General features: G+C 42.0%; 3 protein-coding genes across 4 annotated transcripts in view; all 3 read left to right on the top strand.

Annotated features, from left to right (window-relative positions):
* Positions 1 to 1471: 1471 nt before the first annotated feature.
* Positions 1472 to 2458, top strand: LOC307246902 (nucleosome assembly protein 1-like 4; the record flags this gene model as incomplete). The annotated part of the gene is made up of 1 exon (XM_080022942.1): positions 1472 to 2458. The coding sequence occupies one exon, from the start codon at positions 1472 to 1474 to the stop codon at positions 2456 to 2458; it is 987 nt and encodes a 328-aa protein (XP_079879068.1).
* A 735-nt stretch (positions 2459 to 3193) lies between these two features.
* On the top strand, positions 3194 to 10367 carry moxd1l (monooxygenase, DBH-like 1, like; the record flags this gene model as incomplete). Its single annotated transcript, XM_080022953.1, has 12 exons — positions 3194 to 3466; positions 3617 to 3763; positions 6032 to 6184; positions 6791 to 6946; positions 7096 to 7198; positions 7353 to 7525; positions 8588 to 8679; positions 8874 to 8970; positions 9131 to 9190; positions 9735 to 9838; positions 9948 to 10038; positions 10191 to 10367. The coding sequence occupies 12 exons, from the start codon at positions 3194 to 3196 to the stop codon at positions 10365 to 10367; spliced, it is 1626 nt and encodes a 541-aa protein (XP_079879079.1).
* A 2085-nt stretch (positions 10368 to 12452) lies between these two features.
* The window catches only part of rps6kc1 (ribosomal protein S6 kinase polypeptide 1), a 28980-nt gene continuing 24902 nt past the window's right edge, over positions 12453 to 16530 (top strand). For both annotated transcript variants that reach the window (XM_079996778.1, XM_079996779.1), the window contains exons 1-3: positions 12453 to 12605; positions 13973 to 14008; positions 15562 to 15682. In XM_079996778.1, the coding sequence (XP_079852904.1) occupies positions 12504 to 12605; positions 13973 to 14008; positions 15562 to 15682 (259 nt within the window). In that variant the 5' untranslated portion in view covers positions 12453 to 12503. The remainder of the gene's footprint in view (positions 12606 to 13972; positions 14009 to 15561; positions 15683 to 16530) is intronic.

A 16530-nucleotide genomic window follows, 5' to 3' on the forward strand; every position in this document is an offset into this window, starting at 1 on the left:
TAAAAGACATCACATTAGATTTGATGGACTAGCGCCGGTTGTGTCACGCTTCTGTGTGAGATTCCAACGGAGCACATAGCAACAAAACTGTCAAACCGTGTTCTGACAGTTCCCAGCTGGAGCGAAGGGAGTGACTCTGAAGTACACAAGCACACGAGTCGCCCTCTGTTGGACGAAATGGCTTGTACGCGCGGTATGAATTCTGGGTCACACTTCGCACAAATATATAATACAAATAAATACAAATGCAAATTGAAAAGGATCAATGAATACGAATCTATATTCATTATAATTCATTTTGAAAAGCCAAAAAGCAGAAACATGAACACTATCTCCATCTCCAAAATTACTTGTGTTGTGAAAACGTTGTTGCTGTTGTTGTTTTTTTTACAAATAGATATATAATAATTAATATACGAATACAGTTTGATAATTACGTTATCATACATTTTAAACGTCTGCTTTGGATCTGTATTCTGGTTTTGTGACGCACGTATTACGTCGGGGGGGCTGGGGGGGGGGGGGGGGGGGTGGACTTCTACTGTGGCGGACAAACACAAAGTTACAAAGTCCGGTTGAAACTACCAAGGCTAACGTTAGGAAACGTGCTGGCGTCACAAAGATTTTATGTAAAAAGAAAACCTAAAAGCATCATTTCAGAATCAGAATGCGTTTATTGGGCCGAGTACAATTGCCATGTATAAGGATTCTGCCATGGTTTTTAGTTGGTGCATTGGAGTTTGAAAATAAAAACAGCCATAGAACAAACAACAGAATAGAAAATCTATGCAAAGAAACAGTAAAAAAACAAAAAAACAATAAGTACATAAAGGCTATAACGGGCCAAGTGGGAGTAAGGATTGGAGTGTATGAGTATTGAATGGGTATAAATATAAGAATGAATATGGTTGGATATTTATTAACTTAACAAAACAAAAATATTTTACATTAAGTATACTATGTAATACTATGGACATGGCTACTAATGGGTGGGTTAGACAAACTTATTACAGCGTTTTTACAGAATATTGCATAGTTTATTACACAGTTATTGCATTGGTTGTATTGTGTGTGTGTGTGTGTGCGTGCATGTGCGCATGCGTGTGCACTTGTCAGTTGGGGTGTTGTTCAGTTTCCAGCGTCAGTGGGGTGAGGGGTATGTCAAAACCTGTCGAAAGGCATGCTGTTAAAGGTCCACGGCCCCGCCATGTTGGTGACTATAACCACTAACCACAAGATCCCACTTTTTGTGCCAAAATCTTGCCCCAAGAGGTTTCTTATTGGGAAAATAGGGTCCTGTGGGAAAATACAGCTGCAACAACATTGTGACGTCTTTGTGATGTCACAACTCTGCCCCATAAACCTAAACATTTTGGCATTCTCACTGCAGATGCAAGATGAGCAGGAAGAGGGCGCTAATCTAACAAGAGCCCAAGTCGAAGGATCAGGGGTAAAGATGGACAGAGCAGACATGGAAAGCATGCAACCTGGTGCGGTGAAGAGGCGAGTGCACGCACTGAAGAGGTTACAGGTCCGGTGCGGCAGCATTGAAGCCAGTTTCTACAAGGAGGTCCACGAGCTGGAGAGGAAGTATGCAGCTCTCTACCGGCCGCTCTTTGACAAGAGAAGAGACATCGTAAGCGGCACAGTGGAACCCACAGATGAAGAGTGCCAGTGGCAGGGTGACAGGGACGAAGAGATGGAGCCACTGGAAGAGACATTGGAGGAAGACGCCAAAGGCATCCCAGAGTTTTGGCTCACCGTCTTCAAGACTGTATACATGCTCAGTGACTTGCTTCAGGTCCACGACGAGCCAATCCTGAAGCATCTGAACGACGTCCAGGTCAAGTTTTCGGAGCCCGGACAGCCAATGAGCTTCACGCTTGAGTTTCACTTTGAGCCCAACGGTTTCTTTCACAACACCGTCCTCACCAAGGTCTACAAGATGCAGTCTGAGCCGGACGTCTCGGACCCCTTCTCCTTCGAGGGATTAGAGATCATCGATTGCGAAGGCTGCCTGATAGAGTGGCACAAAGGAAATAATGTTACGGTGAAAACTGTTAGGAAGAGAGAGAAGCACAAGGGCAGCGGAACTGTCCGCACCGTCATTAAAGAGGTCCCCAACGACTCCTTCTTCAACTTCTTCGACCCCATCAAAGTTTATTCAGATGGGAACCGGGCAGATGAGGACTTGGAGATCGCACTAGCCATAGACTTTGAGATCGGCCAGTTCTTCCGGGAGATGATCGTTCCCCAAGCGGTGCTCTTCTTCACCGGCGAGGCCCTGGACGACGAGAGCCTTGGAGAGGAGGTTGAGGAGCAGGGCGACGAGGACGGGGGCGTCGAGGTGGTGGGCGACGGTAGCGGTAAAGAGGAGGGCGACCGTGACAACGTCGAGGAAGGAGATCTTGACGAAGTTGAGGGCAATAAGGGAGACATTGCGTTAGACAGGCTGTGACCTGCTAGATGCAAACAGCAGTATTGGTGGAGACCTGCAGTTCATCTTCATCCATTTTTATTTAGATTTATTTTATCATAAATATTTGTGAAGTGTGGCAAGGCACTGATTCAAGTCCACGTGTTTTTGTTTGTTTTTTGTCCGTGTGTTTTGTGTTCTTTTACCTTTTACCTCCATGCTTGAATGGGAAAATATAGGTTCATAGGTTCAAAATGGTAATTCTGTGGAAGGTGTTTCTTACTATACAACTCCAGGCGTATTTGTTTTCCGGTGCATTTTCCAGTTCTTTTCCGACCTTTGCCTTCCCTCCACATATCACATATCAGACAGATCCCAACTCTTCTTCAGGTCAGTAAAGAGGGCGTAATCCGAGGACTAATGATCAAGGTCAAATTCTCAGCCCACCTGCTCAAACATGGGCTGGGACTTAGACTTAGTTAAATCGAGAGAAAGATGGAAAGCAAAACAGCCTCTTCGGTTTTCATTCAATAATAGGAGCAAATATGTTTGAAATTTCTCTTTCATTGGTAACATTGCATTGGGCTATATTATTAACATTTACCGCCAGTCCTCTTATCCTTCACCAAGAACCGGATCTTCTGAAAATGTTGTCAGAAAGCGAGTGGATAGTGCCTCTTGTCTTCCTATGTGGGTGTGTCTGTGTATGAGTGTTTTGTTTGGTTTTTGGACATTTGCCCTCACTCTGAAGGACTGCGCGGGTATCACCGGTACACTATGCAGCCTTGGCTTCCTTTGTTTTGCCTGTTCCTTTGCTGGCCTTCTGGAGCCAAAGCACAGGACGAGTCTGAGCTGCCCTTCATGGAGTACCTGGACCCAGGCCGTTTGGTCACACTAAAATGGGGCTTTGATGAGTCTAAGGGAAACATAACCTTCACATTGAGCATTAATACGACCGGCTGGGTCAGCTTTGGCTTTAGCCCAAATGGAGGCATGCGAGGATCAGATATAGTCATCGGTGGAGTTGGACCCAGCGGACCCTACTTCACAGTAAGCATCCTGGAATAGCTCTTAGTATTTATATTTATAATAAGTATATTATAAATATCATAAATATCATAATAATAATAATAATAATTTATCATCTTAAATATTCAAAATACTTGTATATTGCTTTAAACTTTTATTTTTGCCCATTAGGATCGTCATGCCACTGGTAATTCCCTTCCGACGGTGGACAAAGAACAGAGCTATACTTTGCTGTCTCTGAAAGAGGCAGACGGTCAAACCACCATGAGCTTTCGGAGGTCCATACAGTCGTGCGACAATGAGGACTTCAACATCACTGTAAGAAGTCCTGACTACATGAATAATTTCACTCTTTATTTTAATGGTTAATTTTTCCTCTCACACATGTAGATATCCAGAAGCAGATGTGCTTTTATTCAATGTGAAGCAGTTATAGAAGTATAGAACTTTGTTAATTCACAAGAAAAGCAAGTAAATTAGTATAGTAAAAGTATAGTAAAAATAAGGATTTTTCTGTAGAGGCTGTTTTCACATGGTATAAACTCAGCCTAATTTATTTTAAATTCTACATTTTAAGACAATCCTGCCTGCGTCAATTACTGGTTATGCTGGTTTTTGCTGTATTTGGTTATGGTTCTATACATGGTTCATTATTTGCAACCTTATACGCTTCTCGTCTTCTACAGTAACACCTGAATTTTTTGCTTGAATCAAAGTTTCTCTATTGTTGGAGCCCCTTTGTTTGTGGCGTGGAACGGGTCCCAGGTTTGGGCTGTAACAACAATTACTAGAACAGGAGACATGCTGGGTTAAAGGACATTGGAAAACTGATATGCTTCGGGGAATAAAGAACTGGGAGCAGCAACGTAACTGTTGTTTCATCTCCAAGACACCATCCAATAGTGTGGATTGTTGAGGCCAAGCAGGTGCATGATGCAGCACATTCCTTCAGAGTCTCTGCAGAGCACGACACTCAATAATATATTTGCTAGCTATTAACTAGCTTTGTAACCTCAATTGCAAAACAAAACAAAAAATGCCAGAGCCAACAGATTATGCTGTATAATATTTATTTTAATCCTGATGAAAATTAGGCTGAATTCTCAGGAATAAAGAAACAAAACATATTTGTTACAACATTGTCATAAACCACATATACATGTCTTCCCATTGCTTAAGTTACTCATCGACTTAAAGACATCGATCGATCAATCGATCCATCCATTGATCCATCCATTGATCCATCCATCCATTTATCCATTTTCCACCACTTATCCGGGGCTGGGTCAGCCGCTATATAATCCCTCCAGCGCGTTCTGGGTCTACCCCGTGGTCTCCTACCTGTTGGACGTGCCCGGAAAACCTCCAAGGGAAGGCGCCCAGGAGGCATCCTGATCAGATGCCCCAATCACCTCAACTAGCTCCTTTCGACGCAAAGGAGCAGCGGCTCTACTCCGAGCTCCCCCCAGATGTCTGAGCTCCTCACCCTATCTCTAAGGCTGAGTCCAGCCACCCTACAGAGGAAACTTATTTTGGCTGCTTGTATTTGTGATCTCGTTCTTTCAGTCACTACCAAAAGCTCATGGCCATAGGTGAGAGTTGGGACGTAGATGGACTGGTAAATTGAGAGCGTTGTCTTCCGGCTCAGCTCCCTCTTCACCACAATGGTCCGGTACAATGCCCGCATCACTGCTGACGCCGCACCGATCCGCCTGTCCATCTCACGCTCCATTTTCCCCTCACTCGTGAACAAGATCCCGAGATACTTGAACTCCTTCACTTGGGGCAGCAACTCGCTCCCAACCCAGAGGGAGCAAACCACCGTTTACGGCAGAGAACCATGGCCACAGACTTGGAGGTGCTGACTCTCATCCCGACCGCTTCACACTCGGCTGCAAACCGCCCCAGTCCGTGCTGGAGGTCACGGTCTGATGAAGCCAACAAAACCACATCTGCAAAAAGCAGAGATGCCATTCTGACTCTCCTCACCTTGGCTGCGCCTTGAGATCCTGTCCATGAATATCACAAACAGAATCGGGGACATGGGGCAACCTTGGCGGAGTCCAACACCCACTGAGAACGTGTTTGACTTTGTGCCGAGAATGCAAACACAGCTCTCACTTTGGTTGTACAAGGCCCGTACCAACAGCCCCGGTACCCCATACTCCCTCAGTACCCCCCACAGGATCCCCCAAGGGACACGGTCGAAAGCCTTCTCCAGGTCCACAAAACACATGTAGACTGGGTGGGCAAACTCCCATGACCCCCCCAGCAATCCTGCAAGGGTAAAGAGCTGGTCCACTGTTCCATGTCCAGGACGGAATCCGCATTGCTCCTCCTGAATCTGAGGTTCAAGAATCGGCCAGAGCCTCCTTTCCAGCGCCCTGGAGTAAACTTTCCCGGGGGGCCTGAGCAGTGTGATACCCCTATAATTGGAGCACACCCTCCGGTCCCCCTTTTTAACAATGGGAACCACCAACCCGGTCTGCCACTCCACAGGTACTGTACCCGACATCCACGCGACACAGAAGAGGCGTGGGAGAGACTTAAAGACATCTCAATCATATTTATGATTTGTTTTTTTAGCCCGAGCCCATTAAGCTGATATACGCCTATGGAATCACAGACGATATCAAGTACCACTCCACACGCAGAGGCACCAAAGAGGTCAACCTGCTCAAGTACATGCCCGAATCTACCCTCCCAGGAACCAGCTACATCAACTTCACAATGGACAATGTAAGAATTATCATACCTGGCCATCACGCTATTTACTTAAAATGAACACAAGGATTTATGACCACAAACATTTTTTTATACATTTCTGACCATGCATCTCACTGTTTTATTATTTTTAGGTGAGCCTATTGAGACTTAATCCTAAACTAAAGTCAACATAAGAATATAGGTCTAACATCCTTAATCCTTTTTTTAAAATTGTGTATTCATTTATTCTCACTGCAGGTCACAATCCCTTCTAGACACACCCACTACCACTGCAGGGTGATGAAGTTGCCGAAATTAAATAACACTCATCACGTATATCGGGTAATCATCTCTTTATTAAACTATTATTCATGTTCATCAGCTTTGTTTTCACATTTTCCATTGTCAATAATTTGAAGATAATCTGAACAAAGCAATAGTTATAGACCTCATGGAGGTCCCCTACCATGTATTAACTCATGTATTAATGTATTTTATTTGTTCTCTGATAAGGACACCATACTGATATGACTGGTTCAGACAAAACACCTACTATATTCTCATGTGCGTACTTCATACCATCACGCTTTACATTTCACTCATTTCATCCTAAAGTCCCCATTTTTTGTTCCCACCAAGATTGAGCCGCTAATCGACAACGTGGACCATGTTCATCACATTCTGCTATACGGCTGCCCTCCCTTTGTGACCGAGGACTACGTTGGTCCGTGCTTCAGCGGGAATATTGGAGACCACTGCTTCAGAGTGACTGCTGCATGGGGAGTGGGCGCAGGGGTGAGCGAAAAAATTCACTCAACAACTAAAAAACAACATTTTACTAAATTCTTACTTCATCTGTCGATGATTGTGATTTTTCTATTTATTCAGCGTTGTACTTCAGTACGTTCTGTATTCATCAATATAGTAAAATCAAACAATTGTAGGCCTTTGAGCTTCCTGAAAATGCTGGCATTCCCATTGGAGGGGAAAACAGCGAGAAATTCTACAGGCTGGAAATCCACTATAATAACCCTGCCAAAATAGAAGGTAAATCATGTGATACTTTGATGAAAAAAACGGTGATACTTTGATGAAAAAGTCTGAGGGATATAAGATCCCTCAGACTTCATGAAATAACATGACACAAGCTCTGGGCCACAATGACACAGTTGGCCGTATCTCTCTTAACAATTGACTACAGGTAGGACGGACAGCTCAGGACTGCGGATGTACTATACAGCTCAACTCCGGCCGCATAACGTGGGAGTCCTGACTACAGGCGTCATGATTAAAGACAAGATAAGCTACAAGATCCCACCCAACATCAAACAGTTCCAAGCTTACGGGATGTGCAATACATCTCTGTTTTCAAATGTATGCAGTTCATTGATGAAAAGTGTGCTGGCTCTTTGTGTGTACAACTGGATTTATTCGATTTTTGCATCATGGGTAAAAAGAGAAATTTGTCTTGTGTTTTAGTGTATAATATGTTGTATGTGTGTGCTTGTCAGAGATGTGGACTCAAGTCATTGTGACCCAGACTCCAGACGCTGTTTTGATGATTTGCAACTTGACAGAAAAGAAATGACCTGAGACTCGACTTAGACTTGGAAGTTAAAGACTCGTGACTTGAGACACGATAACTCAAATGTTTTTTTTGTGTTCACTTTCATCCACTTAAATCTTGAAAGGCCAACAAAAAGGTACTGTACTTTGGTTGGGCCTGGTAGTCTCCCTCACTACTAACTAATTTGTTTCAGAAGTTATGATGGGTTCAGTGGAACTCGGGACTTTTTAATTTAAAAGAATTTATCAAAAAGTTCTTTATTTTTATTCATTACTGATTTATTTTATAAGTGAAATCTTCTCAAATATAGAAACTTTAATAAGCTATACGTTTTTCAAAATGCTTTAAAAATGTTGCACTTTGACAAAATATCAAACAAAAAAAGGGACTTGGGCCTTGACTTGATTTGACATCACTGACTTGACTTGCCTAAGTAACAATGACATGGGACTTATTTGGGACCTGGACCAAATGACTTGAGACTTTTGACTTGGTTAAGAGGTTCACATGCTTGTAAACATTTCTCACTTTCGCAAGTGAGAAATGTTTGTCAAAACAGCAATTTTTCTCTGGCGCACTATTTTCTGACTGTAGATCTCTGGAGGAAATTTTGGCACAAAGTGGAATATTATGGAAACGGCTGTCTAAAACATTCTGTAAAGTTAGAGCACACCAGTCAGGATTTAATTTTTTTTTGAAAACTGAGGAGTAACGCAGCTAAATTTGGGTATAATGATGAGAAATGCAATAACGGTGTGTGAGCCTGAACACTAAATCAGTGATGGACACGTTAAAGTACAAAAAAGCACTACTGTTGTGTAACTCATACTCTGCTGGGCATTTTACATCTTATTTACCTTCAATTGCAGCTTATTAACAGCTCTGTACCGGACCTTCAAGCCTTCGCAGTGCTGCTACACACTCACTTGGCTGGGAGGAGAGTCCGAGCTGGATTATTCAGGTGGGTCATGGTTCATGAATTAACGATGCACCCCCATGGGCCTTTTTTTTTCTCTAATATAATGTCGCTATTTCAAAAAAAAGTTACTTAGCCTTTAATGACAGAGATTTTCTTTATGTGGACATCTTTTGCTTGTTTTTTGATTATTTCATCCCTTCGATCCATATAACAATTTTTATATTTCTCTGTATTAGAAATGGGGAACAGGTGGATTTCTTAGGCTTTGATGAGAATTACAATTTTGAAATCCAGCAGATGATGAACCTGGGAAAACTCAAGACCATCAAACCAGTAAGACTGTGTTGCTCCCTTTGTAAGGCTGCCTAATGTTCCCCCAATGTGCAATTATCTATAAATATAAATGTTATTTTTTAATAATTTCGATATATATATTTTTTAATAATATATATTTATATAGATATATATTCACCCTCAACAACTTCTCCAACAGGGCGATGATATTGTAGTGGAGTGCACCTATAATACAATGAATCGTACCACATTCACTGAGGTGAGAGCTTGCAAAACAAGTGAATTGATTGTATCAGATGTGATAATATAGAAACTGAAATCCCTTTTAGAATGACAGCAAGTGCAATATCTTGACACGTAATGAAGGTTAGATTTAATCATGATTCATCGTATCTTTCCTGTGGCTGATATAACTATAAAGGCAGGAAGATCTGTGTCTGTCTGTCTGTCTTCATGTTTGTCCTTTGTTTACTTGACAAACGTTCATCCGACTACTTCACAATTGACGGGTGTATTGCTGGGGACCGAAGGACGTGTAGTGTCGAATTTGGTGCAATTTGGACATGCAACACATGCAATATTAACAAACTTTGAATAAACTGAGCCAGTAGGGGGTGGGGCTTCAGGGCTCTGCGATTGAGTCACAAAGCGTGTCTTTCCCTGGTGGTATGACTTTAACCGGCAGTATCGGCTACCATTGTGGAACACACGACCGGATCGTTGACATCTTGTAAACCTGTGACATGAAAGTTTTAAATTTGTATTAATTTTTATGTATTAATTTAACTAATTCTGTCTAATAGATGGGGCTTTCAACGACAGATGAGATGTGCTTGGCCTTCATATTGTACTACCCTGCCATCGACATAAATTCTTGTTGGAGCCATCCAGACACGACTGGCTTAAAGTAAGCGACCTGTCACAACGTTTAACTAGAACTTTACAAATTCAGGTTCCTTTTTTTTTTTTTGCCACACAAGATTCCCTTTCAATTTATGTTTGAATGTAATCCCTAGTGTGACCACACTGTTGGACAACAATGACCTTATCGAGTATGAGAACTCATTAAAGGATGCATCGCAAATTCAGGTGGTCAACAATGTCAATGTAAGTGTCCAAACTCTACATTTATTTCATATTATTCTTTCATGTCTTGAATGCAGTTTTATATCAGTTAATTTTTTGCTTTTTTACCACAGTCACTCGTATTGTATCATACACCTTTTCTTTATTGTTTTGTTTGTTGTGCTGTTTGACAGAGTCAATATGCGTTGAATCATAAGGGCGTGATGAGGAATATCGGGGAAACTCCTACTTACAGTTGTAGGAACGGCAACGCTCCGCCGTCATCCAACAACCGGGCTGCACGGACACCCAGCATGTCCTGGTTGGTGATCCTGGCAGGAAGGGCGCTGCTGCTGCTGCTGCTGAAGTAGTTGCATAATATGCAGTATAACAAGGATTTTCGCAAATCACATTGAAAATATTTTTTAAGACAAGATTTGACTTTTTTTTTTTACTTGATTCACTTTTTTACCATCGCTTATCTCATATTCAAGATTCAAGATTTTCAGGATTCAAGGGGTGTATTCGTCGCATACATATACATACTTCCATACATATATGCAGTGGAATGTCAATGCAACCCACCCGGTGATTATGCACAATATGTTCTAGAATGAACACAATTATTTGATTCATTTTTAGTTAACTGAGCTTGACAAAAGATATTATGCTGATTATACATAACATTCTATAGATGGTGTGTAATATAATCCTGTCTACATTTTGCTTACACTTGTCTAATCAATGATTAAATAGACAAAACTAGGAGTGATGCTCAGACACACATTCTCTCACTTATATTTACATGTGACATGTGTTATACTTCCTTAATGTGATTTTTAAATGTTTTCAAATCACAAAGTTAATGAAGGTCACTGATCAATGAGTCGACCAGTGTTCAATTTATTGAAATCAATGCAATGGGTATTTGGACACTTTGATATTTTGTGGTTTACGGAAATACAGAAGGCCGCTCCCATCTGTTTCAATGAGGAAGATACAAGAAATTAGAATGAATCCCCTTTTAAAAATAATTCAACTTATTTTTGTTGGTGTCGTTTTGAAGCAGGGGTCCTTATCATCTGACTCCCATGAAACCATGTTTCAACACCATTCCACTTTGGCCATTGATGCGTCATCAACATCACATCTCACATGTCAGTCCGCCACTTCCTTAATTTTTCTGAAAAAAGCTAAAGCCAACTCAAATTCAAACGGCTCTTTGTTTGGACAGTGGGTGCTGATCTTCCTTCACTCCACTCCAGTCATTATTGAATGTTCAGCTCCTCAGTTGCTTTTCCCCTTTTCCTACTTCACTTGCCCTGTCATGATGGAGTTTGCCTAAATAAGTCGAGGTTGGAGCATTTAGACAGTGCTTTCCAGCGTCAGCAACTTTACAGCAGTCCAGCTTGAGTTTACTATGCTCTGTGAAGATTCGATTGATTTGACGTCCGGTTTATTGATCATCTGCATCACCGGTAAGTATGAAATAAAAACAATTTGAGAGTATCCCTTTAATAATAACACCAATATCAAAGTCTGTAAAGTGAATTTAGCGATTTCTTTCAAACATGTTAGAAAATCTCTGCTGAAAACGTGAAAAAGACCGAGCGATGCAGTACTGAATTGCGGCGTTCGACTTCAGGGTTTTTTGTGCAGATCAAATGATGGCTCGATGATGCACTGGAGCCATACTTCCCCCTAACACTATATAAAGCCTAGAGCGCAAGCAGGAGATCAGAGCGTCCAGAGCGATCGTTTCTTCAAACACAGCAAATGGTTTCCGAATTGAACGGAAAGGCCTGTGCTTCCCATGGCGCTTCGCGCATGGCAACTGAACTTGAACTTCCAAGTTCAAGAGATTCTTTTGTCACATACATTGAGGAGGAGGTGGCAGCGGCGCTTTTCATGGATGGATGCATCATTGTCCGGTAGCGTGATGAAGAGCGGGGGCAGGGTTGGAAACTGAAGTGGGCACTAACCAGGCGCACAACCGCCACTGCCCACGATTACTAAAATAAATACTTGACGCCAGCAAACATCCTGCTCCAAACCCTGCCGTCTGGGGGTGTTTTTTGTTTGTTTAAATCCGAGAGTGCTGTTTTTTTGGGGGGGGGGGGGGGGATAATGTTCATCCATGTCAACAGTTCACAGTCAACAGCGACGTTGCTTTGTTAAAATCTGCCTTTCACGCCTGCGGGCCCTGCCACCAGCAATATAAAAAAGCATACATAAAGGGGACATGTATAACGCTAATTCAGTGAATGGCTGTTTCTCATAGTTCCAGATAAATTAAGTGTCGAAAATGGGATTTTTTTTTTAATTTCACACAATCTTAGGGATTCTCTTAGGGTTAAAGAGGGATTAACACTTGTAGTTGCACGGATCGTCCTCACACAGGCGCGCACGTCCCCGTTCTTCCGCTGTTTTGACAGCGGGCAATGGATGCGTAAAGGGGTTAGCAAGGAGAGGCGCTGCTCGTGGCTTCTGGCAATGTCACAATCAGAATGATATCGCAGCGGGAAAGAGGAGAGCTCGCTCGCTTTTACACCGTCACGGACCCCAAAAAGCACCAGAAGGGCTACACCGTGTACAAAGTCACGGCAAGGGTGAGTGGAGAGGAGATGGACAGATGAAGCCTGGCGCTAACGCTAGCTGTTTAGCTAACGAGAGCGGCTGTGTTGACCCGACGCCGTGGTCGTAATACTCGCCGCAGTCTGCCCTCCTCTGACCGCTCAGCTGGTCAACCCATCACTAAACACGACGACATCCATTTGAAATGCATCGGTCGTAGTTCTATGTCGAGCGAACGTTAGCGCTAGCTAACCCGACTCAATGCTTTCAAGCGGAGTGTAGCGACGCGAGACTCGCGAACGAATCGCGCAGTCACTCCGGCAAAATATCCGGGATCCGCTAATTATTCGATTCCTCCGCCTGAATAAATCATTATCACCGAATTAAATCATCCATTCCCTGGGATAAGTCCACTCGCAGCCGACGCTTCGCTCTCCACGGTGTATAAACCAACCGAAGCGAATGACGAAAGAGTCCGAAAACAATCGAACGACTCTTTTTATTTATTTTACTGAGTGACTCGTCCGGCACCGAATCTGAAAATGGAGTCGAACCTTTCATGACTAGACTGCCCACTGCTAACAACTGTAGGATAGCATGAGTCAAACTGCAAAGTCGATTTAATAAAGTGGTAGCAACTATATTATTGTTGTTTTTATTTCCAGTTATTTTTATTTTTGTGCGTATTTATTGAACTACATCGTCCATAAACCCTCAGGGTTATCAATTACATCAAGTGGAGGAAGGTACAATTTGTCGATGATGGCAGAAGTGAAAATAAACTATTGACATTTCTACTTCAGTGAACGTATAAAGTACTTGTACAATGAGATCCTAAGTACAACTTTGAAATACATATAAATGTCTATATTTATTTTACTATCCTATAGGATAGTGTTTTTTTTAGGATATGATTATTTGTATTCTCTATGGGATATAATTTTGATAATATAAATCAGGTTTTAAAAAACAAAACCTAAAGTAATGTGAGTGTATTAGAGATGTAGTTGAGCGAAAGGTCAAGATATTTGCTTTGAAGTCTAGTGGCGTAAAAGTCAAAAACCAATGATTGTGCCACAGTACATTCCTCTTTGGACCTCACGGGTCAGAGGATGTTTCTTTTCGCCGCTTACTCACGTGCAGCGATGACTCCTCGTCCAACATCCAGGGCTGTCGTACTAAACAACAAGTCTCTCTATAATGCAGTCATTGTCAGCGCCGGAGCTCCGTCCTTAGTCCTATTCTCCCCAAACGACATGGCCGATGCAGGCCGAGTGCTGAACGGCATGGACTGTCCGTTGGTGTTGAGCTCACTGTTGGATTAATATCAGTACAGACGAGTAACAAGCTTTTCCGAAATGTTTAGACGGCGATCAACATTCTCCTCTTCCTTCCCCGACAGATTATCTCCAGAAAGAACCCAGAGGATGTGCAGGAGGTAAGAAGCCGATTCAGCCTTTATCTTCTTCTCATGGCTTATTTTTCGTTGCAGTGATATTTACTGGCAGGAACCACCAGTAATGTGATGGTTGTCATTCTCGTGTTGACACAAAAAAGAGGTTTTATTGATTTTTCTTGGCATTTCTATTCTATATGAAAGAAGTCCAGGGTTAAGGAAAATGGGGATCACTCTGTGCGATAAAAGAGTAAAAAGCCGATCGATAAAAAGAAATATAGCCGAAGGAATATGCTTGCAGAATGAGACACCAGGCTTTTGAGACTCCATGGTTTTTAAAAATGTTCATCTTCAAATACATAAATGGAAATATACATAAATTCATAGTTTTATTTTATATGTGACAGTATTAGTTAGTATTAAACTTACAACGCTATCTTTCATTCATAATTCATTTTTAAAAATCTGATCACAAAGCATTCAGTGAAGCGTGTAACTGCAACATTTCCTCTAACGTCGAAGTGCAAATGCACATTGTAACGCTGCTTATTATTCATTTTGGACACAAACCGAAAGGAAAAATAGAGTCAGACCCACTCTGAAAAGGCAAGCGGGCCCGGGCCCGGACTTGCCTTTAATGCAGTGAGCGTGATCTCAATTACCGATTATGTGTGTATTAAATGAGTATTGCTGAGCGGTCTTCCAGTTTGGGAGTGGTATCTTTGGCCCACGTCCTTCACTCTGGAGCTCGGTCGATATCCCGACGTTGACTCCTCGGCTTCTGCGTGACGCCATGGAGCCAGGAAGTAGATTGGACGGGTTAGTACCACGGTCCATCTGTCATGCAACCTGAGGGGTGTTGCTTCTTTGTGCGATCTAGCGAAATAATTTAGCAACTGAGGAATGGCTGACGGTAAGGCTGGTGTTTCTATCTTTTAAAGGCAGCGTGTGATGATACAGATGTGATTTGTTTGCAGACCATAGCATGTTTGAGTGGCACACGTTTCATAAACGCTGCAGTGATTCCGATTTCCGTGGGCCTAGCAACGAGTTTTGTGTCAGCAGTCTCAGAGGCTCGCACTGTAGAACCGGAGTCAGAAACCATGGCTTTTCTGGGGTATTATATTTTGTTTTCATGTATTTAGTTTGAGATCAGTCTAGGGTTAAGAATGAATGTTAAATAGTTTTTGTGTCTTAACTGTGTAGAGGCAAGCACACTGTTACAATACATAGGTGTTGTTGATGGATTACAGAAGGAGGTAGGTACTTCATCTGATATACTGGGGGAAAGTTAGATACATTGAATTGCAATGGCTTTTGAGAAATAAAAGAATCAAATTTAAAATTATTCACCTGAGGTTTTTATATCATTTCAGCTAAATTTAGATGCAGTCCAGTTTTTTAATTTTTTCAAAATTTTTATTTTTTTATTTTATTTCAGGTCATTTTTTATTAACAATAATAACCCAGGTTGCAAACTAAATTTAGGAATTTAGTTTATTTACTCACAGCTTGTACTGCGGAGCGTAGCACATTATTATCTCTCTATCCACTAATCTCTCTCATTTCTTTCTCCATTCTCTTTCTCCCTTTAGATAACTGTGTGGAAGAGGTATAGTGATTTTCGGAAGCTTCACCACAACCTCTGGCAACTGCACAAAAGCCTTTGTAGCCAGTCAGAGCTTTTCCCTCCCTTTGCCAAGGCCAAAGTCTTTGGTAAGAGAAATTACTTATTTAGGCCTACAACGCATGACACCGAGGGCCATATTGGGACAATAACACTGGCTTCTTGCATTTTACATTCTTGATTACTATCAAGAAGTATAATGTAATTTAATAAAACCAAAAAGCCTGATTCAGCTGGAGTTGTGCTCTTTTGAATCAGCTGCTGTAACGCTGCCACCCAGAGGCATATACAGGTACATCTCATAAAATTAGAATATCATGAAAAAGTTCTATGTTTTTTGTCACTCATTTCAGAAAGTGAAACCCATATATTATATAGATTCACTACACATAGAGTGAAATATTTCAAGCCTTTATTTCTTGAAATTTTGATGACTTTGGCTATAGATAATGAAAACCCAAAATTCAGCATCTCAGAAAATTTGAATATTACATAAGATCAATAAAAAAAAAGGATATTTTAAACAGAAATGTCAGGCTTCTGAAAAGTATGTTCATTTCTATGCACTCAATACTTGGTTGGGCCTGCTTTGGCATGAATTACTGCGTCAGTGCGGCGTGGCATGGAGGCGATCAGCCTGTGGCACTGCTCAGGTGTAACGGAAGACCAGGTTGCTTTGTTAGCAGCCTTCAGGTCATCTGCATTGTTGGGTCTGGTGTCTCTCATCTTCCTCTTGACAATACCCCATAGATTCCGTATGGGGTTCAGATCAGGAGAGTTTGCTGGCCAATCAAGCACAGTAACACCATGGTCATTGAACCAGCTTTTGGTACCTCTAGCAATGTGGGCAGGTGCCAAGTCCTGCTGGAAAATGAAATCAGCATCTCCATAAAGCTTGTCAGCAGAAAGAAGCATGAAGTGCTCTAAAATGTCCTGG

Source organism: Zeus faber (genome assembly GCF_960531495.2).
Source record: "Zeus faber genome assembly, chromosome: 2".
Taxonomy (NCBI): Eukaryota; Metazoa; Chordata; class Actinopteri; order Zeiformes; family Zeidae; genus Zeus; species Zeus faber.